At 40.0% G+C, this 13,036-nt stretch overlaps 1 protein-coding gene across 1 annotated transcript in view; it reads left to right on the top strand.

The window, feature by feature from the left end:
- The first annotated feature begins 1,593 nt into the window (after positions 1 to 1,593).
- SLC9A6 (solute carrier family 9 member A6) overlaps positions 1,594 to 13,036 on the top strand; it is a 31,813-nt gene continuing 20,370 nt past the window's right edge. Inside the window, exons 1-6 of the mRNA XM_074278098.1 lie at positions 1,594 to 1,988; positions 5,599 to 5,798; positions 7,039 to 7,116; positions 7,432 to 7,508; positions 7,932 to 8,044; positions 10,645 to 10,750. Coding sequence (XP_074134199.1) covers positions 1,661 to 1,988; positions 5,599 to 5,798; positions 7,039 to 7,116; positions 7,432 to 7,508; positions 7,932 to 8,044; positions 10,645 to 10,750 — 902 coding nt within the window. The 5' untranslated portion in view covers positions 1,594 to 1,660. The remainder of the gene's footprint in view (positions 1,989 to 5,598; positions 5,799 to 7,038; positions 7,117 to 7,431; positions 7,509 to 7,931; positions 8,045 to 10,644; positions 10,751 to 13,036) is intronic.

The raw sequence follows: 13,036 nt of genomic DNA, 5'->3' as shown, positions 1-13,036 counted from the left end.
CCGTCTATATGCCATTTTCTTCCATTAAACTGTGAGCTCTTGAGAACAGGGACTGGCTTACCTCTTTGTCATCTCCACTGCTTAGCTCAGTGCTTTGTACATAGTAAGCACTTGATAAATTATATAGCACTCTTAAGATTTGTAAAGCTGTTTATGTATATTATCCCATTGGATCCTATTTTTACAGTTGGGAAACTGAGGTAGGCAGTAGTTATATGATTTGATTAAGGTCACATAGTGAGGAAATGTCTGAGTTTGGATTTGAACTCACAGAGATGAGTCCTCCTGACCCCATCCACCGCAGCTTCACCCAGCTGCCTCCACTCCTTTAGCAGAGAACATGATAGAGAGTGGAAAGAGGATCTGGAGATGGAACTGGAAGACCTTTTTTGAATCTTGATTCTGCCACTTACTATCAGTGTAATCTTGAGCAAATCAAAGAATCTCAGAGTTGGAAGGAATCTCTGAGGCCATCTAGTACAACCAATCCACTCTACCTCATTCCCAAAAGTTGCTTATTCCATTTCTGCCAGAGATCTCCCATTAGGGCCAGTCTACTACCTTCCAATCAAATGGAAGAATATATTTAAAGTCCTATATAAATGTTGAAGAAGCAGTGTGGGATGATGAGTAGGACAGTGGACATGGAATCTGGAATAACTAGGTTCAGATATTCATTATCTCTGTAACACGAGGCAGGGTCATGTGGCTTCTCCCTATGCCTAGTTGCTTCATCTCTAAAATAGCCTCTAAGTTACCTTCCAGCAGATCCTAAGATCCCGTGTTAGCTATTGTTATTACTCCAAGTCAGCTGTCATTGTTAGGGAGGTTCATGAAGTTGATCTTAAGCATAATTCTTTGAATGAAGGGATGTATATTTGTGAATTTCCATAGGGGAAAAATCTTTTTAGTATTGATTAAATGTAAGAGCTAGCAGAGATTTTAGGGTTGTGGAGTTAGTGGGCATATGTTGACAGTACTGTGGAGTTAGTGGGCATATGTTGACAGTACTGTGGAGTTAGTGGGCATATGTTGACAGTACTGTGGAGTTAGTGGGCATATGTTGACAGTACCTTTTTCATTTACTAAGTGTGTGACCTAAAGCAAGTAACTTTCCTCCAGGCCTCAGTTTCCTCCTTTGTAAAAATGAGGCAGTTGGATTTGATGACCTCTAAGCTCTGACACTATGATCTTCCTGTTGGTCCTCATTTAACAGAGAAGGAAATAGAAATCCAGAGATGGGAAGGGTCAAATGGGGTGTTGGAGGCTGGAGCCTATGTCTACTGGCCCACACTGCCTGTATACAGTCTGTACAGAAAATGATATCATGGTGGCTCTTGCCTGGTTGGTACGCAAACAATAGGTGCTTAATCCATGAAGCATAAGGCATGGTGCCAGTAAGCGAGATGCTGCCCTTCCCAGAGGCAGGGGGATGGTTTACATGACCTTCCTCCCACTCACCGGGCTGTAGGGACCAATGAGGTGGCGGTCCCTTTAAGAGCTCTGGCCGCGAGGAGTAGGCGGTCGTTCGGCCAGCCAATGCCGGGCCGATTCTGCCGAGTCTCCGCCCCTCTTCCCATGAGCCCTCGGGAGTGGCCGGGGACAACAAACGGCATCTGGTTCGGGGGGCGGATGCAGTGGCATTGGGGCTGGGGGAACCATGGCACTAGGCGCCTGGCGGAGAGCTCCCGTGCGCGGCAGCGGCAGCTCGGGTTCTCGAAGCCCTGCGCGCGGGCGGCTGCTCTGGTTGTTGTTGGCAGTTGGCGCTTGTGGCTGGGCGGGTGCCCAGGACGGTGGCGGAGCCGGAGCTGTAGGGGCCATGGAGGAGGAGATCGTGTCCGAGAAGCAGGCGGAGGCGAGCCACCGGCAAGACAGCGCCAATCTGCTCATCTTCATCTTGCTCCTCACCCTCACTATCCTCACCATATGGCTCTTCAAGCACCGACGGGCCCGTTTTCTGCACGAGACTGGCCTGGCTATGATTTACGGCAAGTGCCTCCCCTTTGCCCCCCATCCTGCCCTTTGCGACCCCCTCCCCTCCTTTCCTCTCCCTCTCCTGCCACGTCTCCCGTGGAAAGGGGACCCGCTGCTTGGCCCGGGACCGCCCCGGGACCGCGGCTTCTTGGGGTCCCTGGGGAGGAGGGCTGCCCAAGTGATGGGGTGGGGAGCCGCGCCTCGTAGCTTCTCGGAAATTGTATCGGGGCTCCCTGCCTGGGTGGAGGGCTGGGCTGCAGGAGTCCCCTCGTCAGTTTTGGGGGTTCTCTGAAAAACTGATTCGACCTCTACTTGTCTTCTCGCACCCACTCAGCTATCTGTCCTCGCGGCGGACGAAGGAAACATCTTTTCTGTCTCTCCTTCTGGTCAAACTTAAAGCTAAGGGACCTTGGGGAACCGATCTGTCGATCCATAACAATTAGCTGCGACTCCTTAACAACCTGTTGGCTACGTTCTAGTAGGAATTTGTTAGAATCCCACACCAGAGGTTCGGATTGCCCCAAGTCAGCTAACGAAAGAGTTAAAAGTTTTCCCAGGATGGTAGTTACTACACAACAATCAAGACGGTTAATCTAAAACTAATTATAAGCACTACACATCTAGAGTCGTGAGATTATTAACCCTTTACGAGTGGTGTCAATGGCTTTCCATTCTGGTTTTTTCTTCTTTTTTCCTTTTCTTTTTGGTTAACGGGAAAGGAGGGAAGTAATGGCAAACAGCCCCCTTGGGAGAAACAGATCTGTCTCGTTCCTAAACTGGTCCCTCTAGAGAGGTTTTGCTGACTGTCTTAATCAAAGATGACTCCACTGAGTGATCACTGTGTCTATGTGGCTTTATTTATGTCTGAAGAGATCGTTTCTCACAAATAATCCCTTTTACCCAGCATACAGGTGAGATTGGTTTGTTGTTTTTTTTTTTTTCTCACTTGTGGCTGTGGCAGGGAGCCCGCTGATGTTTGCCCCTTTGCCTCAGACTCGAAGTCAGTTGAAGACTTTGGCTCCCGAAGAGCCACTCCATTCATGAAATGTTTACCTCTGAGTATGTATCTCAACGAGGATAAGAAAAGGTGATTTTCTGTGAGTTTCAGAAAAATGCACAAACCCGTGTCATTTTCCCTCGGAAGGTAATGATTTTCTTAGATTGAAGCTCATCATGGTTTTAGAAACTTGGCCAACTTTTCCATCTCTTTTCCTTTATAAAGACTCCTGAGAGCATAATCCCGCTGTGTGGGAGCCTTTGGGTAAAATTGAATATTGGATATTTTGCGTTATTTCCCATGTAATCTTTTTATCCAAGTAAATGGTCTAGATATCCTGGTTTGTACATCTTGCTGTAGTTCTCCATTCTCATTTGCTGGGTACGTACAGTGTGCTAGACACAGGAAATAACCCCAAACTGGAAGACAGTCTGTAATCCAGTTAACAGGACAAAATGAAGACCCAAACACAAAAATATTAGTGTCATAAGGTTCTATATGCCAAATGCCAAATTCTTCCTTCCTAGGAGGATTGGGTTTTCCTAGGTTAGGCTGGAAGGAATGCTATAAATGCTCAGTTGTATGGTGGAAGCATAAACTCTCTCTGATCGTTGTTAAAATGTTGCATTAAAAACAGGTGGGTTACTGTTAACCTTTGCTAAAAGGTTAAATGATTAAGCTTGAAAAGGTAGAGAATTTCTGTTGAAAGGATTAATTAAGGTATTGAATGAGGACATAAAATCAGTAAGAAGCAAGGAAAGAACATCTATTGGTCTCTGTTTTGGGAGGGGGCGTTTTTTCCTCTGGTGTTGCCTGATGTGAGAACACTAATTCATTTTTCATCAACCAGCATTACTCAAAGCTGGGGGAGAGAAAGAAAGACTAGGGCTAGGTTTTTACCCTTTGAAAATTTAGAGGGATACAAGATAGGTTTAAAAAAAAAATCATCATTTGTATTTAAGTCCATTGGAGAGGACCAGAATGCTGTGAGGAAGCAGGTCCTAAGAGGAAGTTCAGGAAAGGCTTCTTGAGGTGCCAGCTAGTCAGGGCCTTAAAAGATGGGGGTCGAGTTCCAATCTGGCCTGGAGCCAGGAGTTCACTCCAAATGTAGTAAGGCACTCCACTGACTAGTCCCCCTTGACAGTTGGGGTTTTTTCCATTACTCTCTTAACCTCTCAAGGTTTCTTAAAATGCAAAATGAGGATTAGTGGTATTTATCTACTTCTCTGTCTTTAAGGGTTAGTGTGAGCCTGAATGAAAGGGTGCAAAAAGCTTTCAAGTCCTTGGCACTACCCAGAGTAAGCCTGGTTTGGGTTTTTCTTTTAATCCAATTGAGCATCTTTCCCAATTTTTTTCTTGCATTTCTCATACCATCTTAACTACTGGTACTTTTATTCCCTTCTTGCCTACCCTCCAGCCTTTAAGATTGAAGTCACTGATTGTTTTTTTTTTTCCTAGCTTTGGGTCCATTTTTCTATTTGAAACCAAGAAATACTATTTAAGTATTTAATTCTTTTCTTTTCTTTTGAAAAAGTAAGGGTATTTTTTGTGAAAACTAGAGTTTATATAATCTAATATGGTTAGTTGGTTGTCCATAGAAATCTTTAGAAATCTAAGCTGTTGAGTGTTTTGTTCAACTAGCTAGCTTTCCTAAAGAATTTAACATCGTCACAGCCAAAAATTGTTAAGCTAAGTTGAGCTTTAAGTTGATCTTCCACTATGATCATGAGTGCCAATTTGCTTATAAATAGTAATAAAAAAGGTTGAAGCATATTTCTTTGCCTTAAGCTTCAAGCAACCTAAGGGTCGGTCACTTAGTATGATTCACTGAAAATTGTTCAGAGGGCAACAAAAATGAGGAATTGTGCCTTTTTTCCTGACTGTTCTCTATGTCTGGTGAAACTGTGAGGTCTAATCCAATACCCTTAAGAGAAATTAACAGATCAAAGGGTTTTTTTGTATGTGTTTTTTAAAGACTATAAAATGTAATCTGATTTGGCCATGATTGATGTCACAGTGATAAGATGTCTCATCATGGGCATCCAAATCTTGATTTCTCCTTCTGCAGACTAGAACAATGAACTGAAACCAACAGGATGAAATTTAAGAGGGATAAATGTCAATTCCTACATTTTGGATGAAACCCCCCCCCAACAAATGTACAAGTAGAGGAAGGGGGGACCTGTCAAATGAATTATGGGTGGAGGTGGGAAACGAATTTATTTGATTGCATTATGAAATGGGGAAGTGAAGCAGTAGATTCTATGAAAAGATGATTTGTAAGATATTTTCTCATTAGGTAATCTTCCTGCTCTATTACTTATATGCTGCTCTAGAAATATTGGGGTTAGTGATCTGTGATATTACACTGGGGAAAATTACCCATCTGTCCATCCCCTGCTTATGAGGATGTCAGGTTCTCCGATTTAGGAATTGAGCAGTAATTTCAAACATGTTTGTATTTTGGTCTGAGTACTGACTCTTCAGAAGCTCAGGCTTGGCTAACATCATTGATTTTTTTTTTTTTTTTTTTTTTTGCATCAAAAACTAGTGAAGTTTTTAGGGGTTTTAAGGAACTGGTTGATGCCCACAAGGTACTTATAGCATTCTTTCTTTTTAAATTATAGGGCTTTTGGTGGGCTTGGTACTTCGATATGGCGTTCATGTTCCAAGCGATGTTAATAATGTGACATTAAGCTGTCAAATGCAGACAAGTCCGGCTACCTTATTAGTGAATGTTAGTGGAAAATTTTATGAATATACACTGAAAGGAGAGATCAGTTCACATGAACTCAATAATGTTCAAGACAATGAAATGCTTAGGAAGGTAAGCTTCTAATATGTTTATTTTGGATATATATTTTTAATTCTATCACTAAAGTGTTGCAGAAGGGAAAATGATCAATGTCTTTAACACATTATAAAAGACTCAATGAACTCTTTTAATATACACAGTGAAGTATTAATTAAGTATAATGCTTGGGAAATTTCACTTTCTGATTAAGGCATAACTCATTAAATTTTCTGTTTTGAATTGTGTTCCAAATATTTCTAACCTGTTTTCCTGCCTTAATCTTTCTCGTATTCAATTATTGCAATGCTTCAAGATGCTTAAAATAATAACTTCTCATGCTGTAGCACCTGACAGTTTATCAGAGAACTCTCCTTCCAACAACCAGGTAGGTAGTAATGGGAGAATTAGCCTCATTTTTCAGATGAGGAAACTGAGGCTCAGGGATGTTAAAGGAGTGCCTTTCCCAAGATCACATAGCAAGTAAGTACCAAAAACTGAGATTTAAATACAGTTCTCTTTTTAAAAAAAAAATCAGTCATTTCCTGATATATTTCTTCCCTCCAACATTGAACCTTCCCTTGGAACAAAGGAAAACAGTTAAGTGCAATTGACTGGCAAAGCAATCATGTCTGGAAACGTAGGCTACATTCTACTGAAAGGAAAGGATGTGTGTTCCATCTTTCCAGCAGTTATTTCACCACCTGTACTGCTACATCAGTTCCCATGATAGATGAATTTAGATATATGGATTCTATAGGGGACTGAATTGAATCTCACTTGCCACTCTCCTCCTCCTCTCCCTCCATGCACACAAACACTCCAGAAGTTACTTGCCTCTGCATCCATTTCCCATTCCTAACTTGGCATTTTGCTTCTTTTCCCTAGCTTTTCTGTGTCACAATTGTTTAGGTTGTTACGTTCCTCTCTTCCAATTTCTCTGTCTTCTGCCCTTTGGAAAACAAAATAACTCAATGTCCATAAAAGAAGAATCACTGAGTGCTTGTCATAGATGTTCCTTTGAACTCGGTGTCTTCTCAGGTCTTCTCTATTGGAGACCAGCCAATTGTTGCCCTCTTTAGGTTCTCTCTGTGGAATTTTATTTGTTTTAATGATGAAGTAGCAATACTGTAAGTTGTAATAACATACTTGCCATCTAATAGAAGTGTTTAGTTTTTTATCATTCCAATAATTTACAGAGTGGCTTAGTGTGAGGTTTTACAAAATATTTTCATTTTAAAGAACTTAAAACCTTTTTTTTCTCATCTTTAAACAGGTCACTTTTGATCCTGAAGTATTTTTCAATATCTTACTTCCTCCAATTATATTTTATGCAGGATACAGTCTGAAACGGGTAGGTGCTTCTACATTTGTGTGGTCCATAGTGGGTACCAAGTGTTTCTGAATTCAGTTGACTTTTCTGTGCACATTGTGTGTGGGAATCTTCTTAATGACTAGCTCTTTCTATAGTCCCATCTCATCTTTTTCTTTTGCTTTGTTAGCTTTTCCTTTTTGGACCCTCACATTGTTGCCTTTTTGCACTTATCCCTTTTAATCCACATAATGCGTGGTATGTTAAAACCTGAATCCTGAGTTTTTGTTGTCAGCCAGTTGGTACATGTCCTACAAATGTTGGTCAAATTGAGTAACCAGAGACCTTATTTTTTAGAGACATTTCTTCCGCAACCTTGGGTCAATCCTAGCATATGCTTTTCTTGGGACAGCCATTTCTTGTTTTGTGATAGGGTAAGTATTTGTAGCCTGAGATATTTAAACGAGATTTCAAGATCTCTCTAAGATATGTGTGTGTGTATATATATATATATATATATATATATATATATATATATATATATATATATATATATGTGTATGTGTGTGTGTGTGTGTGTGTGTGTGTGTGTGTGTGTGTATGTGTGTTTGTGCATATATGTATTTATAGCTTGTATAGCATACTATTTCTGAATGCAGCTAGAAATGTTTGCAATTTTACATTCACTCATGTTTCTCAAAAGACTGGACGTTGCTTCCATGCCTTAACAATGACATGCTTTCAGAGTTGCGATCACCTAGAAGATACCCAACTAGGTTTTCCCCTGCCTTTTCCACTATTCTCAAATTCAGCAGTGGTTTGTGTGTGTCTGAGTGGTAAATATTTTTACTGAACAGGTCAATTATGTATGGCTGTGTAACCTTGATGAAAGCAACAGGACAGCTCGGTGGTGATTTCTACTTCACCGACTGCTTATTGTTTGGTGCTATCGTGTCAGCAACCGATCCAGGTATGTCTTCTAAGGAGCAGCCTTTTGTGCCTACTTTCCTTTTTTGCAGTGTGGCTTCTGTTTCATTTTATCTTGTAGGTTTTCTCAATTCAAGCAGTCTGGGATTCTCTGTGGTTTAAGCATACACATTGTTTTACTTGTACTTTATTGACCATTAAATTGGGTGCTATTTAAGGCTTGAAGTTTTTTTTTTTTTTTTTTTTAATCTAGGATCATTCATGATGGTACATGTCTTTTTACCTGAAAGTGGGAAGTGAGTTAAATATGTTCATTAAATTAGAAACATCTAAGCAATTCTTCCACATCCCTAAGAGAATAGTCACCTAAAATCTTTGCAATTGCAACTTCTGGCTTTAGAGTTTCCAAATGACAAAGGATGTGAAATGATGGTTCCAAATCGTTTGTACCAGGTACAATTTTAACTCTACTGGATACAGTTTAATGGTGTTGGAAGGCTTTTGTTTGCCTGGCAGAAAATGTTTCTCCAAGATTGGATTTATGCTTACTAAGTAAGAGGTGTTTAAATACAGAAAGGACTGCTTCCCTTGTGCCTTTTGTGCCCACTCTACCAAATGCTAGTGTTGCCAGGTCAGTTTAATTAGAGTGAGCGGGATTGTAGTTCTTTTCCTCAAGCCTAAGTGTAGTGGATGGCTACATTCCATTGAAGAATAAAGGAAGCAAGAAAGTACAGAGGCCGAGGCTTTGGCACTCAGTCAGAAGCTCACTCTGCTGCACCTTTTGGTCTCAGTTGGAAGAGGCTTGTTCCATTTGGCCTTTTGACCTTGTGAATGACAATTAATATTTAATAATAATTAATATGTGATAAATCCTAGTTACCTCTAAAAAAACTCTCTGGGCTTTATTGAAAAGGGAGGAAAATGTGTCCTTTTTCTGGTATAAGCTGACCTTGAATTAAAATCAGACAGGATAATGTTTTGAGGCCAGCAGTTGGTATCATTTAGCTTTTAAAGATGGAGCCCTCCAGGGCTTTCTTCTTAATGTCCATATGTACAGGTGTCCATACAAAATTATCTTAGCCCAGGAGGCTCAAACTTTATGGCTTTCTGCAGCCTACAGTTTGGTTCCTTGTTCTTTCCAGGAGCCAGCCAGTTATTATATTGCACAGCCTCCCTTACTGAAAGAGATTTACCCATATTTTTCAAGTTTCTGAGGCAGCCAGATTACTTATTAAAGGTGATCAGTTTAGCCTTGTTGTTTGAACCTCCTATTTTTTTTTTCATTTGCTTGTAAAAAGGTAGCTAGTTAGATGGTACAAACAAAACTGTTTTTTTCTTGAATCTGCCAAATAGGGGACTTGATGTTTCCTTGAACTAGATAAACATTCTCCCCAGTCTTTGCCTTGGACCATGGGGCTAGCCTTGTCATGTTATAGCAGCTCACCTCCAGAGAGGAGAGCCGTAAGTTACTGTTTAATATTCTGGAAGTTACTCTTGTATCCTCTTGCTTTGCTGTTATGATATCTGTACGTTCCAGTTGAAGTGCTTTACAAGGGAAATTGCATCTTTTCAAAATGCCGGCTTCTCAATTTTAGTTGCCTTTGGAAGAGGTTCTAGCATTTTCGGACTACATTAATCTTTCATGGTAGCCTTGGTTTATGCAGCAAGTGGGCCGTGCATGGCTCAGCAGTGAAGGTTATAATACATATGGCTTCAGTCTCTTATTTCTCTAGGGTTTCACTATAACTAGTTTCTTCATTGTGGGTGAGTTCCTTCTTTCCTGCCTCCCTCCCCTTTGCCCCAAGGTGTCAATGAATCAGTAACATTGACTTCTTTTTATAGTAAACAGCCCACCTGTTATTTTGGCCATTAGATGGATCTGATGGAAGATTTTGACACTAACCAAAAACCAACATTCTCCTTGTTTTCCCTTATTGTTCATGAAAAGCATTGGTTTTGATATTTGGGGATCTTATAGAGAAAACAAGCTACAAGGTAAAATCCACAGTGGGGACTATCTGTCTGTCTATCTCTCTCTATTTCTACTTCTATATGAACAATATTCTACAACCTAGAAGAGAAATGATTACTTTATCTTACAATAAAGCTATGAGTAAGATCTAGATGGAAAAGAAACCGAAGAAGAGATATTTTTGAAGCTTATGCTCTTTATGTGTTCATACTCAGTCCTCCGAGTATTAACAAAACTCAAATCTTTTATTTTAAGCTGCTTTGGAGATGGAAAAAAGAATTTTTGTATGCATGCAATCGAGGGAATGGTGTTTTTGATATAATAATATAAAAGAAAAGGTTGACACATCTAAATTTCTGTTATAAATTGTGTTAGAATTTTTTGTGAAGAAGTTAATTTCTGATAACAAAAATCAAGTTCAGGTTATGATGATAAAGAAAATCAATTGGGGCAAATGTATTGATAATGACTATTCTTTTTTTGCAGAAATAGATTTGTATATTCAACTTTAAATATAATGAAATGATATATATTTTAATTCTGTGAGAATGAGGACATCCTTTTATATTAAAAGATTACTATTAATGAAAAATGTTTTATTATGTTTTGACATGAGGTTTCCTTTGCAGATAATGACTTTTCTTAAAACAAAAATTTTTTGTCTTTATCAGTGACTGTTCTTGCCATATTCCACGAACTTCAAGTTGATGTTGAACTCTACGCGCTTCTCTTTGGAGAGAGTGTCCTTAATGATGCTGTTGCTATAGTATTGTCTTCGTAAGTGTGTTGTGTTTTTGTTTCTTAAAATTTTGGTGTGAAGTATTATGGCATATGAGCCAAAAATCCCCTGTCTAATCAAATGTAATCTGAATCAAATGATTTCTAAACTGCAGAATTACTTTGAATAAAATATAAACACGTGGGCAATACCTAAGTTACCTCCTATTGTTATAATTTCTAGATTACACTTGCTATGCCAGTTGGTCTCTCCCTCCTCCCATAGTAGATAGCTTAGGAATTCTGAATTTCCTGCACTACTGAGCAAGTCCCCAAGGTCTTCTGGACTTGTTCTTTCCCTATGTGGGGGTGAAAGAATGGAGAGGACAGAAGCCCCATATATTTTTTTTCTTGAATTCACTTTTGTCCTCAAGTTTCGCCATTCTGGATATAATAGAAGAATGGATTTAACCATCCTAAGTACCCTTTTTTGCCTTGCTATCAAATGAGAAATCATTTTTTGGGTTTTGGCTCTCCCGTACTGGTTTCATTTCCTCCTCCTGAGTTTTGCCATTTAAGATTTGGTTTGACGTGGCAGTAAGTTGGTCCAACAGATTTCAATGAGTATAGTTTTGGAAAGCCTTTTCCCCCATCTCTCATCCTCGTCACTGAATTTTCACAGCTGTTCGCAGCTCATATATTGTTAATTCAGGAAATACAGCATAAGACTAATTTCTTACAGAGATTTAAACAATTTCATTCTTTTAGTGAATCTAGATGCAGAGTCAAAACTGTGTACTAATTGGGAGAAGGAAAAAGGAATTACAAGGCTTCTAGCTGTGTTGTTTTCTGAGTTGCTAAAAACAACACATTCCTCCCAACAAATGTTCATTAAAGGACTTGCTGTGGGTGGAAAGCACTGTGCTAGTTGCTGAGGGAGATAAAAAAGTTTAAATAAGCATCCAGCCTGTGTCCTCATGGAGCTTTCAGTCCTATTAAGATTCCAGTTTTCTGGATCATTTGTGTATCTTGGCTCACTGATGCCGATTTCAAAGAAGAAGAGTACAGGGGGGAGCTAACTTCTTGGATTTTTGTGCTCCCTAAAAATGTCCCTGGCAAACAGTCTGTCTTTCTCATTGGCCTCAGGGCTTGAGAGTTGGGGAGAGGGAAAACAGCAAAACAACAACAACCTGAAAACACTTTACTTCTAGCTCAGATGTGTTCTTGGTTTTTTTTCCTATTTGAAGTCAGCAATATTATTTGATAAAGTTGGATTTTTAAAAATCATCTGGAAAGCTTAGGGTTTAACATAGAAGTGTAAATATTGGTAAAGAATAATTTTTTTTTTAAATTGAGTTGCCATTTTTGGCTGGATGAGTCTGAAGATGCCCTCTTTGAAGAATACCAGGTATAATAAGAGCTTAAATTTCTTTAGCACTCTGAGCTTGAGAAGGTGCTTCCCTCACCTAGCTCACCCTCCCTCTTCTCCTTCCCCCTGGAGTTAGTGCCATCGTTCTCCCCGTTTTATAGATGAGCAGGTTCTTCGCCCACTTGCCCATTGAGAGATGAAACTCAAGCCTCCATAAGCCAGTGCTCCTTACCTCACACCCCACTGCCTTTGGAGAGGCTGCATGATTGTCTTAACCCAGTTGGGTAAATGAATTCCCATCTCCAAGCAGGAAAGAAACAGACCGTGTCAGGGTTTCATTGGCCCCAGGGCATTACCAGCTAGAGTGCTTGCTTAATGCCTTTAGTAGCACCCTTCATTTGCTTTTTGGATAGTTACAAAAACCCCAAGTCTGGGATGGCTGGGAGTAAAAGAGTTTGTGCCACGAAATAATTAAGATGGATTTGCCCCCATCTATCACCCAGCATCCTCTGCATTGGAGAAAGGGGAGCAGGACCTAGGCCTGAGTTTTATAAGTAAGAAAAGGTAAGGGAAGCCATTGAGAAAGACTTAGTTTCAGGAGGCTCAAATTATGCCTCTGTGAGATAAGGTGTTGCTTGAGAGTGAAAACCTGAGCTACAGCTTCAGTCTGGAGGCCAATTTTTTTTTTTAAATGAACTGCAAGCCCTCCATCTGCTTTTAACCAGAGGTTAATCTTCATTTTTCAGTGACATTTTGTTTTGGGTTCCTTGGAAATGAGTACATAGATGAATGATCGGGATGATTCATTCCAATCATCTATACTTTGACCAGGGGAAAGCTGAGGAAGAGCAATCTTTTTCAAGCCAAATTATAGGTGTTTTATTGGAAGCATTACTCTGAAAATATCCCTCGGGAAAGGGAGCAAACCTTATCACTGGTTAGCTGTTGTTTATCCTGTTATCATGAATGTGTCACTC

Source organism: Sminthopsis crassicaudata, chromosome X (genome assembly GCF_048593235.1).
Source record: "Sminthopsis crassicaudata isolate SCR6 chromosome X, ASM4859323v1, whole genome shotgun sequence".
Taxonomy (NCBI): Eukaryota; Metazoa; Chordata; class Mammalia; order Dasyuromorphia; family Dasyuridae; genus Sminthopsis; species Sminthopsis crassicaudata.
Note: the sequence above shows the minus strand (reverse complement) of the source record. Positions and strands in the feature narration are given on the sequence as shown.